This window comes from Colletotrichum higginsianum, chromosome 3 (assembly GCF_001672515.1).
Source record: "Colletotrichum higginsianum IMI 349063 chromosome 3, whole genome shotgun sequence".
Taxonomy (NCBI): Eukaryota; Fungi; Ascomycota; class Sordariomycetes; order Glomerellales; family Glomerellaceae; genus Colletotrichum; species Colletotrichum higginsianum.
The window spans coordinates 3,285,411-3,307,082 of record NC_030956.1 but is presented as its reverse complement, the minus strand read 5'-3'; the positions used below and the strand labels follow the sequence as shown (position 1 = coordinate 3,307,082).

The following is a 21,672-nucleotide window of genomic DNA, read 5'->3' as shown; positions in this document are numbered from 1 at the left end:
ACATTGCTGCCACTTTGGGCATTTGGGCTCGTATTGGCGGCATTGGAACTCCCCCCAGCAGACTGGGATGGAGATTCGGACTTTTGCGGCGGTTGCGGCTGCTGGGCCGACGGGTCCGTAGACAGCATGTCGACATCCATGGGCGACCGTGAGGCGGGAGCTGCGATGGAGTTGCAGGAGTGGTAGTAAAGAGAGTCGTTGATGAATTTCTCTAGTCGAGTGGTAGGAATAGGAGGAGGGCCACCGAGAGGGAACAAGCGTGGCGGTGGTAACGGCAGAGTGCTCCTCTCTCCAGGGGCGGCCCAGGCGCAATGCCTTGTTGGGTCACTGGCGGCGGCGCTGACGGAGGGTGGTGGTGATTCTTCTGCTGAGCCCCTCCGGCTGGGTAGGGGGAGTGGTACCGCTGGGGGGACCTTCCCTTGGTGGTGCTGATGTGTGATGTATAGGCGGCGTGCATGCGGGTGCGGGTGCGGGTGCGTGTGGATGGGGGGGTGAGGTGTGCGAGAGTCGTGTTTCCCCTGATGATAAAGCTGCGAAGGTTGTACAGGATCGACAAAAGTGGATCATCGGCTATTGGACCACAACCAGTGGAACCACAACTTGGATCGACTCTCACAACTCGGCCAACGTAGGCAGATGCACCGCTGCGGAAGAGGAGCACTAACGCCGAAGTGTAGCAGGCCGGGGAGTGCCTTGTATTCGCTCTTTTCTCTCAGGATTCGGGTTTGACGTCGGGCGCTAGGACCTGCAGACTGAGGGCGACGCTGACTTCGGCGCCGACGTCAAGGGTGAAGGCGGAGTCTATGTCAAGGTCGCCGTCTGCGAGTCGGAGAAGAACGACGTTGCTTTTGACCTTGTTGGCAGCGTTGTTGCGTTCAGTTTCCAATCTTGGACCAGAGAGAAGGCCTCTCTTGGGACACTCAAGTTCGAGGCGGCTTTCCCCCGGCCTGCTTCTCTTTTTCTCAATAAAAGCAGTCCTGAAAACTTGACTCCGTCGTCTGCTTCCAGCTTTGGGACGTTTGCCCACTGGATTGTAGCCAACCAAGCTGTGCCTCATGAGACAACTGGCCTCCTGCCGCAGGAAGAAAGTCCGGGTCAGAGCGATGTTGGAAGATGGAAGGACCTTTGCCCCCTTCCCCTTCCAAGTCTGTCTCGAGGCATAGACTTGGAACACAGCTGTCGACTGATGGGTTGAAGTTGGACCGCAATGGGAAAGGGGAACCAAACATCAGGTCGTGCCCCGTGAGATTCCCATAGATATGTGCCGATGACTGCTGCTGCTACCGTGTTGCCTCTTAGTAAATCACTGGCCGAGGCTGCCACTGCCAAAGGTAGCACGAAAAGGCAACCGCCTTTAACTTTATGGCATCAAGGTCTTGGCGTCTGTTTCCTGTCGTCTGTTACCAGGTTGAACGCTGTGCGTCGCCCACTGCCGCCGCAGGCACTGCTCCTAGACACTTCACTACCCAATAGGGACACTAAGCACCCGGGCAAGGGGAGGGCTGGCTGGCTTAGCAGGTACAAGCTATCAGAAACGGCGCCCGAGAGATCGCCCCGTCACCATTCCCGTCATGACCTGTCCGCGTGACCAATGCCAGGCTCTGCCGTGCCGCTTTCTTAGCTAGCTAGCTAGCTCACCGGTTTCCCTTGCCTGTTAACGCCGAGTTAATGGTCACGTGGGTGAGTATGACGACCCGGACGACGTGGGCAAAAGGACGTTGGAAAACATCGGCTTGGCAAGCATGTGAGACACACAATGGCACTCTCTTAGTCTTGGCTCCCGGCGAATATGTGGACGAAAGACTTGTTAGGTTAATGGTCGTGATGACTGGTGCGCGAGAAGGTGTCTGGATGGGAGGCAGTGTTGGCGACTGCATGAGCCAGTCATCAAGATCACTCCCCTATGGCCCGCCAAGCCAAGCAAGCATCCGTGTCGGGGGTTGAAGAACGAATCCAAAAACAGCCTCTTTCGCTCATCCCCCTCCAACAGTACCCTTTGCCCTTACTTTACTTGATCGATGCCGGGCACCGTCCCCAGATCCAGGGTAATCATGTATGAATGGACGGGGTGTGGGTGCGGATGCGGGTGCAGATGCGGATGGGGGCGCAGGCGTACGAATAGGCGCAAGCGCCGCGACAGACCTCGCAGGGTGCAGAGCGGGACGAGGAGGAGTAGTGTAGAGGTTACTGTCAACGTCGCTGTGGCTGTCGTGGTCTTGGTCGTGGTCGAGGTGTGAAGATACCTAGGCAGGTAGGGGTCGGGAAGCTGCTCCGAAACAGCTTGGTCCACGCATGTGTTTCCTTTTTAGGCAAGGACCACGCCGTCCCTCGATGGAAATTGAAGTCTTCCCGGAATCCTGGCATGATGCCGAGTAAAGCACGTGATCCATTATCTTGCCCAGACATGGTACGATGCGCGTCTGTCCTACGTCCTCATCTGCTATCCATGCACATGCAACGACTTGATCGCAGTGCGTAGTCAGCCCGCCTCCCCTGCCGACAAATTGACAACACTGGAGGGAGAAAGACGAAGCAAGGAACTTGTTGCAACAGTCTGGAGCGGGTCAAAAGTCGAGTTGCTGCTCGTCCGAAACCTATGGGCGCGCGGAATCCGCGGGAGAACAACACCAAGGTAGCTGACTACCTGACTGTGGGTGGCACGTCAGCTGGAACTTCGACTCATCGGAAGTGACAAATGGCTTCTCGGGATGAGATGGGGTATCAAATGCCGCGGCATGTCTGTCGCACAATTCGGATGTTTGACCAGGCCGGTCGGTGGTGACAGCCATGGCGCAAGGGGTCCGGGGGCGGCTTTTGCTGATGTTGGCATACCAGGCACTTGTTTTTGGGATGAATGAAACTGATGGAATTGGGCAAGTCTGGGAGGAACACCGGAAAAGTAAACATATCCCGGGAAGCACCGTCACGGTGGCACGTCACCGAGAGCCTTGCCTTACCTGGTCTTGCTTCGCCTTTGTCCACCAGCAGGAGTGCAGTCTCTAGGTCATTCCCATGCACACCGTACCTAGATAGCTAGGCAAGTACTGTAAATTATACGCCCCATGACATATACGTTGCCTCTGCTTCCCTCACCATCCAGCCAAGGTGCGCTGTTCATCCATCCGACCGTGAAGCCTGTGCCCGGCAGCTGCACGGAACAGAACATATGACAACCTGCTCTCCCCCTCTTTTCCCAATTGTTTTCGCTTCAAATTTGCCACCTACTCTTTCGACTCTTGTACTCCCACGAACGGAGAAAACGAAACGGCCCAGCGACCCCTTAGCCGTTCATGAGCTGTCACACCGATCCCTGCCACCACCTGGGGTCTTCTAAGCTTTGCGGCGATGAAACTGCTATCCCGCAGCACAATGCCAAGGCACAAAACATCCTTGGAGACAGACAGTACCCGAAGACAAGGCTCGGTTGGCGACCTGGACTACGTATAGGAGTTGGCGAGGGTAACACTCGGGGCATATTGTCACTTCATGACGACGCGTAGGAGGAAGCCGCCAACACCGACATGAGGGCTAAGCACGGGACCATGCCAATGCCGATGTGCCTTTCAACTTCCGTGTCCTGCTGTGCCCAGTGGTGGAAGATTGATGTCTGCCGGTTTACATGGCCTTCATATTACAGCCAAACACTATCATATATACACTGCCCAGGCTTCGTCAAGCCCGGATCGCGGTTCGCTATGATGTAGCAATAACCGAGGGTGTCTTGCCATTGGCCTTTGTGTCCGCTTTGGTGCCAGATGCCACTGTCCCATTCTGCCCGCCTTCACCTCGCGGACCCTCGACCTCGATGCCGCCGATGAACAGCGCGCTCACTCCCTCGAGGGCGGCCACAAAGACGCAGAGCAAACTCGCAATCACAAAATGGCTGATGGTGGAGCCGATTTCCAACCACGAGCCCTCGTCCTTCACCACCCAAAAAAAATAGAGGGTGAGAACATCGCTAATGGCCATTACAACCATGAAGAGAGCCGACGGCGCCACGCCCAGTCTGACGTTGAGGATCCCGAGATTGGCCGATATGAGGGCGAAGGGAATCATGAGCTTGAGTATAAGTAGCGCCCCCTGAGAAAAGGGGTCGAAGATGGGGATCAGCCGGTACACGCTGTCCAAACTGAAGGATGACACCGAGGCCACGTTGCCTGTGCTGAAGAAGGCCGATTGTAGCAAGACGAAAAAGAACAATGAAACTCGCGCATCGGCGAGCGTCAGGGCTCTGGGAGACCACGGTGACTTATCCGGCCCGATGTTGGAGGTGCCATTGTGTTGAAGGCGTTGCTCCTCTGGAGAGCTCCTGTTCAACACGAATACGCGATGTTCAAGGCCAACCCATGCAACCAACAGAATGCTGAAAGCTACGTAAAAAAGACCTTCGTAGGAAATGGTTAGAATTACAAACGTCGGAGCGCAGGTCAAGAACATAGTCATCAGGCGGTGCATGTAGTGATTGTTGGGCTGGAGGCGATGGGCTAAGGGCATGAGCAGCGAAATAACTACAAAACGGTTAGCACCATCCAACGTCTAGTTACCATGTGCGCTTACCCAGAACGATCCACCCAACCACCTGATTGCCCCGAGGCAGCCCTAGTTTCGCCTGGAGGGACAAGGTGCTGGATCGAGTAACTACGATGGCGAGCAGGATGAGGCCGACCTATTGTTACCCGTGTTAGCTGTGTAGGAAGGTTCCCGGAATGAGCATGCATCTATCTACCTGGATACCAGTCAAGGCCCTCGCCGTCGGCAGCGCTGGTCTTGCCAGGAGCCTTTCTTCCCAGACAAGATAGGCCAGACCAATGACCGCCATGACGCTTCCGCCGGCAACACTGTAGTGGGTAAGTCTATGAATTGACTCACGGGGACGGCCGGTTTAGACATACATAAGAGGGATATCCTCTGATTTCATAGCCGGAAGCAGCGTGAACACACTCATGACGAGGCACGAGACAAACCAGATCACAGATAGCAACGTGTTCGTGTGGAGAAACCTCAAGCCATAAGTCATAGGCCAGAAGGCCGCAAAGACATAAATGACGGTCAACACCTCGCGATGTATGTATCCTAGAGCCTGGGCCGTGTTAATGACACCACAACGGTCGAAACTATGAGAAAATGGCTTACCAGAGAGACAATCACGCCAATGTAAACCACAACGTTCAACAAGAATGAAGCCACGCCACCTCCAGTCTTGATATGCCCGAAAAGCACATGGCGCCCTTGAGCAAGTGAACCGCGTCGAGCCCAAACCTCCTCCCAAAACACAACGGGGAAAAATCCGTACGCGTAGTAGGTGACCGGTGACTTGGAAACGATAAAAGACGCGTACAGCGCTGCGAGAATGGATGTGAACACTGTTGTACCCGTGGTCGTATGAGAAGGGGGGTGGCTGCCTCGCAACACATGCAAGCCAACGACGACAGTGAGTGCGAACGCCATCCACCCAAGATAGCCAATGGTAATCAGTGTGCGGAGGAAGAGCCAGTCATAAGTTTGGAGATATCTCAGACCTTCCAAGGCAATCTTCACGAGAGCAGCTGACTCTTCAATGGCCTCTTCGTAATTTCCAGCGTCAATGAGGCGTTGAATATCCTCCACGCGACGGCTGGGGGTGAGATCCGTGTCGCTCAGTGGTCGGAACGGTCGATAGCGCAGTTCCGTGGCCCTCTTTCGTTCTTCCTTGACCCGGTACATTTCAAGAATTTCGCGGGCATTTACCAAGGCCGCTTGCGCTTTCTCGTCGATGCTCGACGAGACATACGATAGGGGAAGCTCGCCGACTGAGTTGGCAGGGAATTCCACGCCAATCAAATATGCCATCAGGGCCGCAATGTCGGCTTGCGCCACGTCGTGGCGTTTTACACCGTCAAGATTCCAGTCGGAAGAGTACTCGTCGTGCCCCGGAGCGACAGAATCGGATGCGAGCACCGGCGGAGCGATGCCAGAGCCCCAGGTGATCAAGGGTGTACGAGTGTTGTTTGGATGGCCATCGCCATGACTTCCCCAGTCACTCATGCCGTGGTCCGCCGTGAAGACGAAGGCAGTCCGATCATCAGCGTAGAACTTCTCGATGAGCGCCGTGATTTCCTTGACGCCTTGATCCACGACCTTAATATTGTTGAGATACTCCTTCGAGTAGGGACGATACGAGTGTCCGTTGGTGTCTAGCCCAAGAAGATGTAGAAAGAAGACCACCTTGTCTTGACGGAGGGCAGCATCCAGGGTTTCATTCTTGGCCGCTTCGGTAAAAAGCTCCTTGACGTGATCGAAGACCCAATAATCCAACTGCAGAGCATCCTGACTGAAGTCCTCAAACTCGTGGCCGTAGGTGTAGGAATCGACACGACCGGGGACGGCGCCTTCCTGGAACATGGGAAGGATGTCGGGAGAACCCCAACTCCAAGTGTGGCGGCTCCGGTTGAAGACGCTGTCGAAGTTGACCGGGTTGAGCTTCCAGCCAGTCGCAACTGCCGAGACGTCCTCGTATAGACCAGCGATGAGGGCAACATGGCCGGGGCGAGACTCGGTGGGCACGCGCGTATGCGACACCCCGAAGGTGCCGTGCTCCAAGACGCGGGATCGCAGGAAAGGGGCCAGAGGCCGCGGGGCCAGGTCGCCCTCGGATTCGGGATAGGGCTCTGGGAAAAACTGGAAGGCCTTGTCGGCTCGCAGGCCGTCTCCTAAGTTAGAGCGTTAGAAGCTTGCTCGCATGTTGGCCCCGGGTACGTGGGGAGTAGAATGGGCGCATACCAACGAATAAAACCAAGCGATCAGCAGGAGCCTTGACATGGTCGGGCCGGTCGATCTGGACAAGCTTCATGCCCGAAACGATTGGACTGACAAAGTAGATATCGAAAATGGAGTAAATGTAGACAAGATGGAAGACGACTGCAACGGCCAGAAAGCCGGCGCGCGAAGAGACAGCCATGGCGGACAGAGCAGCCAAGAGTAGGAACTCTTGGTGTGGCCGCAATGCGCTTGCCTCTCGTCGAGTATTTGGTGTCGCGTTGTCGCTTCGCTTGAGCTCCTTGGGAGGCGTGGGAGTAGCTGAGCTGGCAATGGCCCAGGAAGAGACTCGCCAGGACAGGTCGGGTTATATAGCTCGTTCGACCGGTTCTGCGCTCAAGTCGTCGCGCGAGATGACCGGGATTAGAGAGTGAAGTGAAAAGGGGACCAGGGGGGTTCTTCTACGCAAGGGAGTGGAGGCGCATTCATCTGGCTTCGTGACGCATTGCTCCCCGGACCTTGTTGATGATGCGCGGCGCTGAGTTATTGAATTTCTTCTTGGAGGTTTTTTATTTATTTAATTCAAACCCATGGGAGATGGGCAGCACAGCCGTTCCGTTCAGTGTGATACCCACGAACAGTCAGGTTCGACCTGTCCCGATTGTTGCATCGACGCGGAAAATATTGGTCTCTTCGCGACACGTCGACAACCCGCAACGTCCCATTTTTTGGAGGTGCAGGGGGTCCAAAGGTACAAGTTCAGGGGTTCCCACCTTGACACTCAGTGACCCCACTATGTAGCGGGAGCGGCTACTTGCACCTACCCGGGGCTTGAAGGCCTGATCCTGGATACAACGTTAGCCACTGCCAACCTGAGCCTTAATCCAGCTGGCCAATCCCCCATCCCTGCCCCCCCTTTCTATGCAGTTTCGATGATATGGTGTAATCCGGAATCACATCCCCTGAACGGGCTTCCCAGACATCAAGGTGCCTACTGTTAACCACGCAAATGAGGCTCCAACAATCATCTTTTACTAAGGCTCTCTCTCACTGTCAAGACTAGTTCAGCTCAGGCTTCATAGGTGGGTACTTGGGAACCTCTCTGAACAACATCAATAGCCAATGTGACGATCCACATCGCTGTTTGCTTCGCATGCATGCTTCTGGCCGCGATGAAACTATACTCGCAGTGCGCCTGGTTTGGCGGCTGGTTCTCTGCGCCTTGATTCGGAAACCGTCGTCTCTAATGTCAGATATAATCCGTGTCCAGCTGACAACTCAAGTCGAGGCCTTGACCAGGCCTTTTACATCCAAGCAGTGTAAAGAAACAGGGTCTTAGTGGGGTATCGTATCGTCCAATTCCAAACGCTTCTTGCCGCCACGCAAAGCCTTTACTCTCGACAAGAACACCATCCATACCGACATGATTAATCAATGCGCTCTGTCAAAGACTTGATCACCCGCGCATAGAACTTCGCGGCATGTGGTCGAGGGAATGTGATCTCTTCGACCAGGAAATCAGGGAGCATATCAATCAAGTCTCGGTCCCGGTTTGAGTCCAACTGTGGCTTGTACGTGAAGTGTGCTTCTTCGTAATGCTCGCCTGAACTCTCGCTCTCGACTTCAAGCTTGAAGTGAAGTGCTGGAAACGCAGTTAGAACAGAAGACGATGCGATGCACTGTTGCCACGGAGGAAACTTACTTCCGTTTCTTCCCGTCTGTATACAGTCAAAGACCTGACCGGCAGGGTCGCGCTTCGTCAACCTGACAATAAGGCCGGTCAAATCGCCATAAAGGTCCTCCCTCAGTTGCCCCGTTTGCACCGCATCTGAACTTGCGATAGCTCGAGCAGCAGCGGCGCTTCCACTCTTAACAGCACTACCAGGAACCACCTTGGCACTTGCTGCAGCTTCAGCGGACCTGCTCGCGGCCAATCTCGTCGATAGCGTCTTCACTTCTTGTTTCGCCTCGGCCAACGACGTGGTCAATGCTGTCACTTTCGCCTCCATTTCCTGGAGATGCTTCTGGTGCTGTTGTCCTGCCTTTGCCAAGTCCCGTTGCACGGCAAGATCGGCCTTGAGGTGACTTATGAGTTCATTCGCAGCTTGGAAATAGTTAGCACTCTGTCCTTTCGCGGTCCTCCGCTTCAGTACTCACTTTTCGCTCGCTCCTCGCTCTCCTTCTTAAGAATATCGAAGTTTCGTTCGGCTGCTTTGACCCCAATGTCCCGAAGATCACGATATTTTGCCTCTAAATTGTCGTATTTTCTTGTCGTCTCGCCCAGCCGCCGCCTCAACACCACCTCATTTGCTTCCACGCCCGAGCTCTCCGTGGTTCTATTGGAACGGTGGACAGGCTGTCGTGGTGCCGGCAAGTCCTCGAATTCGGCATCAACTTCTGTGTCAATGTCCATGAAATCTTCAGGCTGTGTCTCCGCAATTTCCGAGTCTTCGTTCGTTGTTGACTTGATCGCGGGGCGGCGCCCTCGTTTGGCCACCGGCGAGGTGCGCTTCAGGATGGACTCCTGTATCTTCTTTGATTCGTCTGTATTGGATGCTGCTGCAGCTGCAGCTACGGCCTTCGGACGCCCTCTAGGCTTGGCGACACTCAGCTTAACCGAAGAAGTGACCTCCTCATCCGTTTCGGCTATGTCCTCATCGTCGCCTTTGTACTTCGCTGCTGCTTTGCGCCCCTTCTTCGAAGAATTTCCATGGATCTTGGTCGAAGCGTCAACGTCATCCTCATATTCTGCTTTTTCTACCACTGCTGCGATCTTGGTGTTCGTGCGAGCTTTCGTCGCTCTTTGCGCTGGCTTCCTGACTTTATTGGCGGCCGGAGGTCGACCCCTGGCCTTCTTCGCCGGCGGCATCTTCTGTTCTTCTGACGTGCGGCCGCTGCTGGCCTTTGCGCCAAGGCCGGAAAGTTCGTCGGAATCTGAATCCGCTAATGCTAGCAACTTGGATGCCCGAGCAGCACGAGACATTCGCGCTGGAAGATGAGTGTTGTGATGAGTAGGCTAGTGGGCGCAAAGTGCGCAATAGGCGCACTACCTAGGTAGATGACCGGGTACGCGCTCGATACGTTAGGTAGGTCGTGGATCGTGGGTCGTATTTCGTATGTCGTTGGTTGTTACTGGAATTGGAGTGCCCGTGTTCCGCTTGTTCGAGAATGTCTGATTGTCTCAATGTTCCTTCTCGATGGGCAAACACGAGGTCTGGAGCACAAAGTTGCGCAGTTCACGATTCCGACTGGGAGCATGGGACGAGAGGGGCTTGGGTGCTAATCCGTGCAAGCCAGCCCAGTACGCAAAGACAGCAGCAGTTTGCGACGAAAAAGTAAACAAAGGGTTCGGGAGCAACCCCCCTGGACCTAGCCTGGTCCAATGTGGACCGTGCGTATATGTGGCGGTGCGAATTCCGCTGACCTCCAGGTCACAGTGCAGAGAATCTGTACCGTACCGCGCGGGTGGCGTTCACTCGGCTCAGTCTCTGGATGAGGGCCACGTCGTCTGCCGCCCGCCGTGCTTCTGTCAACCCGGTGCGCCCTATGTAACGAGCCACTACATTGTCTTTGCTTGCCGATCTGCAACTTCGAGACGACGTTCTGCTCTCCATTACGAGGGCAATTCCTCGCGAAAAACCACCCGATCAACAACGATCACCCACCGCAACATCACATACCATCTGCAAATTCGACCACTTCCTGTCAGGCCTTCGCCGCGACGCCAATACTGATGACGGGCGACCTCGACCGCTTGCTGGGTTCCGTTGGAAAACTCCTTGGCATGGGTGACCGCAAGAAGGGTCTGGGCGATTTTGCCTTGGACTTGCTGTTAGTGGCTGGCATGGTACGTAAACTGCTCCATCAGAGAAGCGGCGGCGTTCTTGGGGGGCTGAACATGACTTTGTAGATGGCAACCGGCGTGTATCTCGCAAGGAACTTCCTGTCGTCACTGACCAACACCCTTGCCGACCCCGATCGAGAGAAGCACGAGCAAGCACGGTTGCAGGCAAAGGCCCACCTGGAACGTTTACGCAAAGGCAAGAATGCCAGTAAGCCTGGCGAAGACGCGTCAGACGACAGCGATGTGTCTCGCCGCGGACCGAAGCCAGAAGAGTTGGTATTGAATGAATACGAGAACCTCATTGCTCTGGAAATGGTGGCTCCGGAGGACATTCCCATCGGGTTCTCTGGTAAGCGCGTCGCACATCCGCACGGCATGTGAGGCCTGGGATTCCGCTAATGAGGCATGGCAGATATTGGCGGCTTAGAGGACATCATCGATGAACTTAAGGAGTCTGTCATTTATCCTCTCACCATGCCACACTTGTACTCGCATGCGGCGCCACTTCTGTCCGCGCCTTCTGGTGTCCTGTTGTACGGCCCCCCTGGATGTGGCAAGACCATGCTGGCCAAGGCAGTTGCCCGCGAGAGTGGCGCATCTTTCATCAACCTGCACATTTCGACTGTGACTGAGAAATGGTACGGCGACTCCAACAAACTGGTCCGGGCTGTGTTCTCACTGGCTCGCAAGATGCAGCCTGCCATTATCTTCATCGACGAGATTGATGCGGTTTTGGGCACGAGAAGAAGTGGTGAGCATGAGGCCAGCGGTATGGTCAAGGCAGAGTGAGTCAGCGCAATGATAACTGCTTGATAAAAAAATTTTTTTTTTTTTTTTGGCTAACAGCTCAGGTTTATGACTTTGTGGGATGGTTTGACGTCTTCAAATTCATCAGGCATGCCTGCAAGAATTGTTGTTCTCGGTGCCACAAACAGGATACATGACATTGATGAGGCCATTCTTCGGCGAATGCCCAAGAAGTTTCCTGTCTCTCTACCAAGCAAGGAGCAGAGAAGACGAATTTTGCAGCTCATCCTCAAGGATACAAAGACCGACCCGGAATTTAGTCTGGAATACATCACCAAAGTAACTGCTGGTATGTCAGGTAGCGACATTAAGGAAGCGTGCCGTGATGCCGCCATGGCGCCGGTCCGCGAATACATGCGAGAGCATCGAGCAAGCGGCAATTCCATGTCTAGCATCACACCTGAGCACTTCCGGGGTATCCGGACAGAAGACTTTTTTGGAAGAAAGGGAGGGGGCCAGATCTTGATGGACAACCATGCAAAGCATTCAGCAAAGGCATCAACAACTAATGACTACGAAGACATGGTCGAGGAACTGGGCTGAGATGAATTCATCGCCTGGTAAAAGTACAGCAAACAATGGGTTGTTTGAGCACGAAACATACCCTGGGGAAATGTGTTTGTAAACTAGCATGTAAAACATTGTGTGTGAAGGCGATTGTCTGGGACTTGGAGATCTTGGAGATGAGTATAAAGGAAGGGTCAAGCTTGAAGCAACCGAGTACTTTTAGAATGCGCCTGTTACACCAATGGGAGTACGATACGGGGCCAGGGGCTGATTTCGGGAACGGGCACGCCTCTCCTGACAGCTACTAAGCTCCAGATTCTTGCCGACAGAATACATGAGTGCATGCTGCCCTGCTTACAGTAGCTCTTGTCTGGGCTTGATTTCCCCGTGGTGAGTGAGTGCTTCTTCCTGGCATGAATTACTACGATATTGTTGAGAAGACGCCATTTCATGTCAACAACCATTTGGTTTTCCCAGGTGCTTGGCAAGCATTTGCAGTGAACGTCCGTACTTGGCCCTAACGTTCCGGACATACAGCCCTGGTCCTGCATGCCCAGGTGCATTGACCAATACCAACGTTGCTTCTCGCCTCCGCGCACCCATGTCCAGGGTTCAGGCCGCCCCGCCATCGCCGACTTTCGGGAGATGCTGGGCACACCGACAAATCACGTCATCCGCGGTGCCCCACAGCAGTCATTGTCAGCATTGTTACATAGGTAGGTAGAGTCACACGCTCCTGGGTCAAGCCCGTCGTCGGTCCCCTTTGGACGTCGCTGTAAAACTTCTCCTACACACCTACACGCCTCCATCAACTCTTTTCGCCCTCCCCGCCAACCACCTGCTTCAATCGAGTACGCCGGTGCTGCGTTTGGACGATTGATTTGCTCAGCAATTCAGTCTGTCCGCGGCGACAAGTCTGGCTCTTGACGAGACCAGCGGTAGTACTGTACTCGATCCTTCGACGCCTCCACGGAATCTTCGTTTCCGCTCTCAAACGTCAACTACAAAGGCCCACAAACTCACCTACGTAACGTCTTGTCATCGAATCAATCAAAAGACAACATCGTGAAGCACTCACTGTTTTCAATTGGCCAACCTTGCAATTCTCAAGCTTACGCTACGCCGTCTTGCTACGAGCCAACCTGCCCCATCATGTCTACACCGCCCAACAACGGAGCTGCGGCCAAGTCCAGCAATCCTCTGAAGCGGGTTGACCTCGACGGTCACGACCTCCCTCCATCTCCCGCGCCGTCCAGTCCTCGCAATGGCCGCCGCCGTTATGCCCTCGCCACCGAGCTGGTCTACACTGACAGCAACGACCAGTATGGCGCCTCGAGCATTCCCATCTATCAGTCCGCAACCTTCAAACAAACTTCTGCGACTGGTGGCAACGAATATGACTACACCAGATCCGGCAACCCGACCCGCACTCACCTCGAGCGTCACTTGGCTAAGATCATGAACGCTACCAGAGCCCTCGCCGTTGGTTCCGGTATGGGTGCTCTGGATGTCATTACTCGCCTGTTGCGCCCGGGTGACGAGGTCATCACTGGCGATGACCTGTACGGAGGCACTAACCGGCTACTTGCATACCTGTCTTCGAACCAGGGGATCATCGTTCACCATGTCGACACCACCAACGTCGAGAATGTTCGCCACGTTATTTCTGACAAGACGGCCATGGTTCTGCTCGAGACGCCGACGAACCCATTGATCAAGATTGTTGACATCCCCTCCATTGCCAAACTTGTGCATGACGCCAACGACAAAGCTTTGGTCATTGTGGACAACACCATGCTCTCGCCCATGCTCTTGAACCCCCTGGATATTGGTGCCGACATTGTGTATGAGTCGGGAACGAAGTATCTGTCTGGACACCACGACATCATGGCGGGCGTGATTGGCGTCAACGACTCAGCCATTGGAGATAAGCTCTTCTTCACCATTAACGCCACCGGATGCGGTCTTTCGCCCAATGACTCGTTTCTCCTTATGAGGGGCATCAAGACGCTGGCTATCCGCATGGAGAAGCAGCAGGCCAACGCCCAGCAGATCGCCGAATTCCTTGAGTCCCATGGGTTCAAGGTTCGTTATCCGGGACTCAAGTCCCACCCTCAATACGACCTGCACTGGTCCATGGCGCGTGGCGCCGGCGCCGTTCTGTCCTTTGAGACTGGCGATGCCGCTCTTTCAGAGAGAATTGTCGAAGCTGCTAAGCTGTACAGCATTAGCGTGAGCTTCGGGTGTGTAAACAGCCTGATCAGTATGCCTTGCCAGATGAGCCATGCCAGCATCGACGCCAAAACCCGGAAGGAGAGGCAGATGCCGGAGGACCTCATCCGCCTCTGCGTGGGCATCGAGGATGTTACGGACTTGATCGAGGATCTCTCCCGAGCTGTAAGTGACCATCTCAGATCACACCAATGCTAGTCAAACTAACTGTCTTGGCAGCTCGTTCAGGCCGGAGCGGTCAACGTTACATTGGAAGGATTTCATGCTACCGCATCTACCCAGTAAGCCTGAAAGATGTGGCCAGACATGGAAGCATCACACCTGGTCTTGGCTGGAACTGGCTGGATCTGTGGTTCAGAATGGAAGAAACTCTATGTTAGCAGCATGATGAGGTTCGACAGCGTATCTTTGGGAAACGATTTGGAGAACACAAAGATCAAGTTGATGATGGAGGGCCGAGGGCAAAGCCTATACCACCCGGCTACTGACTCGAATGAAGTTGCTTCAGCACAATATAACCGATTCTGTCGCTTTCGCACCTTTTCCTCAAAGCGCTCTGTGGACGTACACGCATGTCTCAAGATTGCTCGATACGAGGGTTGGACATGCTGAAATATGGTGTTGTGTGTCAGGTGTTCTTCAGTCATTCTTAATTTTAAACCTGCTTAATCGGATGATCATGTATTATTTCAAGAGCGCCATCGCCGCCGGTCTGGCCACCACCACCCTGGCCCAGGTAGCCATCCATCCGTCGCAGCGGGCTATACATACCCTCGACTGTCTCACGAATGACCGGAAGAAGACCAAAAATGTGAGACAATGCTCATTGTACATGCTATATACTACAAAAACTGCCCCCAAACAAGCTCACCGAATAACTCCGGCCTGCCATGATTTGAGACAAAAACAAGGATGTAAGATACAAGACTCGATGATGCAGCTGAGAAGAATCATGAAAAATCGAAGCGGTCTGGAAGGATAACCGGAGCCACAAGTGTCCAGGCATACATGGCGTAGCAGACCCAGGCGCTCACGATCTTAACCCAGCTGGCCCAGTAGGATCGGCCGACGGGAGCAAAGTTGCCATCAGCGTTCTGATCGTCGTAGCTCTGAGTCAATAGTGTGGCGATCCACGTCGTAGCCAGGAAGAAGATAATGTGAAAGACGGTGTAGTTATACTGGGTCCTCGTGCGCTCATCGTCGCCATGGGTGTGGTTGTTGCCAGCCTCACTCTCGTCATCGGACAAGAGAGCATCTGCCGGCAAGCTGCCCTCTTCGACGGCGCGGCGTAACGCCTCGGCTCGCATCTGCCTGTGGCCGCTGGGCTGCTGGGTGACAAGGTCGTGCTCGTCCTCCTCGGGAAGTCGGATGCCGCCAGAGGAGCCTAGTCCAAGACTCTGCGTGGCAGCCCTCGTAGTGGTGTACGCAATGGTCAGCATGGTAACAACAGCGCCAATAACAACTGAGGTCGTCCGAGTACCCTGAGCGCGAACAAGAGGGTTACATTGTTTGTCATCCGGCTCCATTGAGACGGCGGACATGGTCAGATACGTGCAGTAGACAGCGACCATGGCGCCCTGGGCCAGTCCAGCCTTGGGATTGTACTCCTGGACTGTGGGGTGAACTGAGATGAACGAAATACCGATCCAAAGGAGGAGGTTGATGGTGATGGCAGCCTGGTTCATAGAGCAACCGGACCCAGCGAAGAAGATGTACTGGACAATGGTCATGGCAAGCGAGGCGAGGTACATGCCTAATGTCGAGCCGATGAGCACCGTCCGCCAAATCTTTGAGTCGGTTTCCTCTATTTGTTCGAGACAATATTCGGCCCAGTTGTGTGCCAGATCAACAAGGAGGATGAGACCGAGGATGAGGAACAGCATTCCACCAAAGCGGGCGATGTAGGCGCCGTAGAACTGGAAGAACTCGTCCGGAATCAGGAAAGAGAGAACAACGAAAGCAAGCCAGACGATGACCTTGGGACCCCAGTATCCGTTTTGTATAGCGGCTCGCGGGTTCTTGGAAGACGTGACGCCGAAGAGGAGGCCGGCAAAGATAAGATGGAAGAGGCCAAGGGCGAAGTTGAAGCGGTGGACAGCCATCCAGCCATAGCACTGGCCGTTGGGGCAGTCGATCTTGACATAGTCAAGCATGAGGTGTTCGAGCTTCTCGATAGCCCAAGGAGTGAGCATTATCCAGGACAAAATCGAGTTAACAAGGAGTATGAGGGCGTAGCCAATACGCGTGGCAACACTGCGGACGAAGTTAAGATTAGGCCGATTCACCCAGGATCGAAGGGAGTATACCTGTTGCCGCATTTCCCGCAAGCACTGCACACAGCTGAGCAGGTTGCTGCACCGCAGCAACTGGCAGCGAACCCTATGACCTGTAGAGCATTAGATGACGGTGAACTATCACCATGGAATTAACAATCCAGAGGCGAAGCGACATACCGTGCCAATGCTGGGCACCGCCATCAGCGGCAAAGACAACAACGCCCCCATGGTGTCCTTTGTGTACAGGATGCGCGATTAGTCGTATGTGGTGCAAGCGACGTTGCGCAAATATCGTGATAGGTTGGCGGAAGGTAGGATTGTTGATGGTGTCGTGACAGCAGTCGGAGCATATGCTTGCGTCGGCCTGGGCGACAGAGGCTGAGAGTGCACGTGAGATTACGTAGTCCCCAGAAACGCAAGCCCAAATGGGACCGGGTGGGTCATGTCATGTTGCACCTTCCACCCGGACCCAACCCCAGATTTCTCCGCCGAAGTCGGCCATCTATCATGCACCGATTTTCGGCATCTTCAACGGATTCGCGGCGCGTGGAACCACCTTCCATTCTGGCGCACCCGCCCCTGTACGCATAGTCAAAGATTGCACAGTAGAGTCCCTCCCAGAGGCCAGACACTTGTCTTAGGCACGGTATGGTTGTGCTATCTTGCGTGCGAAGCCTGCTGTTGTTGTCGCGGTTGAACCCACACCTCTTGTCGGATTTGTTCTGCACACTGTAAATCAGCGCGGTGCTATGTTATCTTTCCTATCAAATGTCGAGTCGGAAGGTGGGGACGAAGCCTCGATTGCAGGAATTTCGAAATTCCTACCGTCAAACAACATCGTCGATAAACGACAAGCCCGTTGTGGGATTGTATGAATCGGCCAAACTACCTTTTCTAATCAGTTCATCCGTAGTGACGTATCCCATCTTGTTCTTTACAGAGCAGTCCGGGGGAGTTCCCAGCCCCGCGACAGCTACATACGCTAGCGTTCAATGTATGATGCTCTTGAACGAGGTCAAATGACTGACCTACTCATTCCCATGTGTAGCGTGAACCAACCCTGATGAAGATATAGGACAAACAATGAGACTGTCTCGCGCACAGCTAGCGTCATAAGGTCGTGCCAAGGCGAACCGTGTTGGCGGCGCTCGACTGACCGGTGCCATCGGTACCAGTGCGTGTGAGCATGCAAAATAGGTTTCAAGGTCTGTCAGCTGGCGATGGCGGCGCATGGCAATTTGGCTTCTGGATCAGGAGGGTGGGACACTGAAGAAGAGAGGACGGCCCCAGCCCCGCTGACACATGCCTGGCACAGCACGGCGCACAGCATCGAGCCAAGGTTGCCCAGAGTTGCCTACTACAAGTGTATGTATTGGGTACGAAGCCCCTTACGTATCCAGTATGTAATGTCGGTGCCGTAATTGGTACTCGTTACGTAGCCTGTTGGGCTATTTAGCTGTGAATTTACGGCATCACAACTCCAACCAAGGAGCTGCCAGGGGCCCCCCCATCTCCCTGCCTTACTTCCCATTACCTTCCCGGTCGGAGGGATGGGTCCCTCGAACCACTCACTGTACACGTATCCGTACATGTCATTGGCAAAGGACAGGGAGGTTTCGGCACTACGAAAGCATTTCGTGATTTCCGTCCCAAAAGATAAGGGATCCGGCATCGTCCCGATTTCGTTTCCCGTCTACGAATTACCACCCAACAAACTCCGCTCTTGCTCTTCTTAATCTTGATCACCTCCCCTCTCCTGTCCTGCTACACACTACAGACTTCGAATCGTCTCCCGCCGCCTGTTCTTCATGTTGCATGCTATTGGCTTCGTCCGTATAGCTATGAACTCTGCGCCTCCGATAGTGCATTGAACCAATCATACCTGTCACATATTGACTCCAACACGAGGCGAAGACTCCAAATCATTGCCGCCATCGCTTCCGAATGCCGATTATCGCCGTTGCCAGCCACCGAACGATCGATTGTGCTCCGCGCTCCTCCCTGGACATCAAAGCATGATACTTGGAGAAGCCGGATCTCTTCTTTGACTCCGGACCTACGGCAAACATGACGAATCAACGGGAGAGACAGCTGCATCGCGCGCGCCTGGTTGCCAGTGTCGCAGCTACCGTTATCTCTCTAGCCTGCGGTACCAACGTGAGTTGGCGCGATCGAACCGTTTCCTTCATCACCCCATCTTCCACATTTGCCAGGGTCGAATAGCTTGCTGACATGCCATCTTCAGTACGTCTATTCAGCATGGGCACCTCAATTCGCTGAGCGATTGAAGCTTTCCTCGACCGAAACGAACGTCATTGGTCTCTCCGCCAATTTGGGGATGTATTCATTGGGCGTCCCCGTCGGCATGCTCGTTGATCACAAAGGACCTCGCTCTGCAGTCATTCTAGGCTCTGTCTTGCTCGCCGTTGGATATTTCCCTTTCCACATCGCTTACGACCGTGCCGCTGCTCCCGTGCCGCTTCTATGCTTTTTTTCCTATTTGACCGGCCTCGGCGGCTGTCTGGCCTTCGCGGCGGCCGTCAAGACGTCTGCCTTGAACTGGCCACACCATCGGGGCACCGCAACGGCATTTCCCCTGGCTGCTTTTGGTCTGAGTGCCTTTTTTTTCTCGACCTTTGGAACCATATTTTTCCCAGGCAACACGAGTGCCTTTTTGGCCCTGCTCTCCTTTGGAACCTGCGGCCTGACCTTCCTCGGTTTCTTTTTCCTGCGCGTCTGGCCACATTCCAGCTACCACAGCGTTCCCGCCAGCGATGGTTTATCTGGCTCACAACATCTTCGCCGTACGTCCTCGGAAGAGGTCAAGCCCAATTTCTCTGGCCATGGACGTCGTACTGCCTTGACTGAACCTGGTACGTCGCTTAAAGTTGCCAACACCACTACTACCACCACCACAATCAACTCCACCATCGACCACGAGCTGGTTCATTCAGAAAGCGAACCGTCTGCACCGTCTCGCGAGGCTGATGAGGCGCAAATCGAAAACATCGATGCCGATGATTATGAGCCCGACGAGACGTCCTCGCTGGTGTCGAGCTCCTCCTCTATGCCTGGTGATGTTTTTGTACAGAGTAGTGTTGATCTGGATCGTTCTCATCGAGTAGATATTCGTGGTTGGGCACTTCTGTGTGAGGTCGATTTTTGGCAGTTGTTTATCATCATGGGAATCCTCACCGGTATTGGTCTGATGACTATCAAGTAAGTCTCAAATTTTCCAAGACTGCTCGCCGTCTGGAGCTGACATCAATCTCTCTAGCAACATTGGAAACGACGTCAAAGCACTTTGGCGTCACTGGGACGAGTCAGTAGATGAGGCATACCTCATCACCAAGCAACAGATGCATGTATCCATACTATCCGTTTGTAGTTTTGCCGGCAGACTCCTCAGCGGTACGTACGACCGTCATCCGAGAATCCTTACTTATATCGAAACGCGAGCTGATTTGAACGTCACAGGTGTTGGTTCCGACTTCATCGTGAAGGTACTCCACGGCAGTCGAGTCTGGTGCCTAGTAGCGTCCAGTGTCGTCTTCTTCGTCGCTCAAATTCTGGCTCTCCACGTCATCAACCCTCATTTACTTGGATTGGTTTCTGGACTTTCTGGCATCGCCTACGGCTTCCTTTTCGGAGTGTTCCCCTCCATCGTTGCCGAAACCTTTGGAATTCACGGGCTCAGCCAAAACTGGGGTTTGATGACGCTCTCGCCTGTCGTCTCCGGCAACGTGTTCAACATTTTCTATGGAAAGATCTACGACAAGCATAGCATTCTCGGACCTGATGGCGAACGTGTTTGCCACGACGGGCTCGAATGCTACCGTGCAGCATACCTCATGACGCTTGGAGCATGCTCCGTTGGTCTACTTCTCACGCTCTGGGTTATCCGTCACCAGCGAGTCAAATGGGCCAAGGAAGAAAAGAGCAAGGCCGAGCAGCATGACTGAAGTGTACTTATCTGGTACAGGTATCGCTAACGTGGACATTACAAAGAAGGTGGGTATGATGCTTCCCGACTTTCGGCGAGGTTCCAACACCTACCTGTTGCGCTATAAAACAAAAACCCCTTTCATCGAGGACGGGAGTTGGAGCGGGATGCCATTGTAGGGCACTTGACAATGCGACAGCCGTGGGCAAGGGATAGATGGAGGAAAGGCGTTTTCAGGCTGTTTTGCTGGCACGCGTTCGCGTACCGTTCACTATCTAGAAAGGCTGACAGGAGTTATTCTGAATCTTTGCTACGGGACCCTCTGCAAGCTTCTGCTATATGATGAGACTTCCAAGGTGCTGCCGATATGGGCAAGGCGTCAAACGAATCCAATCATATAGAACGGAGCCAAAACATGAAGCATATACATAATAAACCAAGGAAGGTCACAAGCAGATATAGGGAATTCAACTAGGGCAGCAGAACCGAATTTGGATTTAGCAAATCACATTCGTTCTGAACAGCAACCGCCGCCATCGACAGCTTCCGCGCGCTTCTTTGGGCCGACCATCGCTTCCTCATCCTTCTCCTTCTCTTCATCCACCCCCCCCCGCGCTTCGTTCCCCTAGCCTTCTTCCCTCCGCTGATGTGCGCTTCGAATGTGTGCATGCCTACCACTTGTATGAAGAACGTAAAGCTTCATCTCGGCCGCTACTAGATTAAAACCATGGTCGGAGCTCCAACGCCCAAAAGAAAAATAGCAAGAAAAACTAGACCTCCGTTTGGCATTACGCAAAAACACCGTGAGAAAAGGAGTCCCCTCTTGTGTACCCTATAGTCCACCATGCGGGAACGCCTGTCCAGGCGGACGCCTAATTGTAGGCCTGATATCTACCGGGCAAAAGGCGAAGAGGGAAGAGGCAGAAGAACAAGATAAAAGAGCTTCCGAGACATTTCGTAGGGAAACATGTTCGTGTTCGTTTCGACGCCTCCAACTTCAACGCGCGAACCGTACAAACTCCCCAGCCGATGCAAGATGCAGACGAATAAATGATAAAACCCCCAGAAACATTGTGCCAACGCCAATGCGTTGTGGCCATAAGCCTGGAATATCCGCCCTAAACGTCGAGACCAAGCCAGTCCTAACGTCGATTGCAAATAGCTGAAAGTGTCTATACCAAAGAAACAAAGGTTTCCGCGTTTTCAACGTCGTGAATCCAGATTAAAATAAAAGTAAGCCCGGTCGAGCGGACCGCATTTATCGTATATACACCATGAAGAACGGTGATGTTGAAAGTAGGCTTCCAAGAAGCTCAATCTCTTCCTCA

The 21,672-nt window shown here is 53.8% G+C and overlaps 6 protein-coding genes across 6 annotated transcripts; 3 read left to right on the top strand and 3 right to left on the bottom strand.

The window, feature by feature from the left end:
* Positions 1–4,540: 4,540 nt before the first annotated feature.
* On the bottom strand, positions 4,541–6,937 carry CH63R_04523 (GPI ethanolamine phosphate transferase 1; the record flags this gene model as incomplete). Its single annotated transcript, XM_018299498.1, has 5 exons — positions 4,541–4,666; positions 4,727–4,838; positions 4,893–5,080; positions 5,134–6,689; positions 6,760–6,937. 5 exons carry the CDS (start codon positions 6,935–6,937, stop codon positions 4,541–4,543), a joined length of 2,160 nt encoding a protein of 719 aa, XP_018160744.1.
* A 1,225-nt stretch (positions 6,938–8,162) lies between these two features.
* On the bottom strand, positions 8,163–9,718 carry CH63R_04522 (Chromosome segregation protein; the record flags this gene model as incomplete). The annotated part of the gene is made up of 3 exons (XM_018299497.1): positions 8,163–8,377; positions 8,438–8,839; positions 8,893–9,718. 3 exons carry the CDS (start codon positions 9,716–9,718, stop codon positions 8,163–8,165), a joined length of 1,443 nt encoding a protein of 480 aa, XP_018160743.1.
* A 750-nt stretch (positions 9,719–10,468) lies between these two features.
* CH63R_04521 (ATPase) lies at positions 10,469–11,929 on the top strand (the record flags this gene model as incomplete). Its single annotated transcript, XM_018299496.1, has 4 exons — positions 10,469–10,582; positions 10,646–10,928; positions 10,992–11,364; positions 11,431–11,929. 4 exons carry the CDS (start codon positions 10,469–10,471, stop codon positions 11,927–11,929), a joined length of 1,269 nt encoding a protein of 422 aa, XP_018160742.1.
* Positions 11,930–13,045: 1,116 nt separating this feature from the next.
* CH63R_04520 (Cystathionine beta-lyase) lies at positions 13,046–14,410 on the top strand (the record flags this gene model as incomplete). Its single annotated transcript, XM_018299495.1, has 2 exons — positions 13,046–14,290; positions 14,345–14,410. The coding sequence occupies 2 exons, from the start codon at positions 13,046–13,048 to the stop codon at positions 14,408–14,410; spliced, it is 1,311 nt and encodes a 436-aa protein (XP_018160741.1).
* A 665-nt stretch (positions 14,411–15,075) lies between these two features.
* On the bottom strand, positions 15,076–16,629 carry CH63R_04519 (Serine incorporator; the record flags this gene model as incomplete). Its single annotated transcript, XM_018299494.1, has 3 exons — positions 15,076–16,378; positions 16,432–16,511; positions 16,579–16,629. 3 exons carry the CDS (start codon positions 16,627–16,629, stop codon positions 15,076–15,078), a joined length of 1,434 nt encoding a protein of 477 aa, XP_018160740.1.
* A 1,839-nt stretch (positions 16,630–18,468) lies between these two features.
* On the top strand, positions 18,469–20,363 carry CH63R_04518 (Major facilitator superfamily transporter; the record flags this gene model as incomplete). The annotated part of the gene is made up of 3 exons (XM_018299493.1): positions 18,469–18,558; positions 18,647–19,620; positions 19,679–20,363. 3 exons carry the CDS (start codon positions 18,469–18,471, stop codon positions 20,361–20,363), a joined length of 1,749 nt encoding a protein of 582 aa, XP_018160739.1.
* Between the last annotated feature and the right edge of the window lie 1,309 nt (positions 20,364–21,672).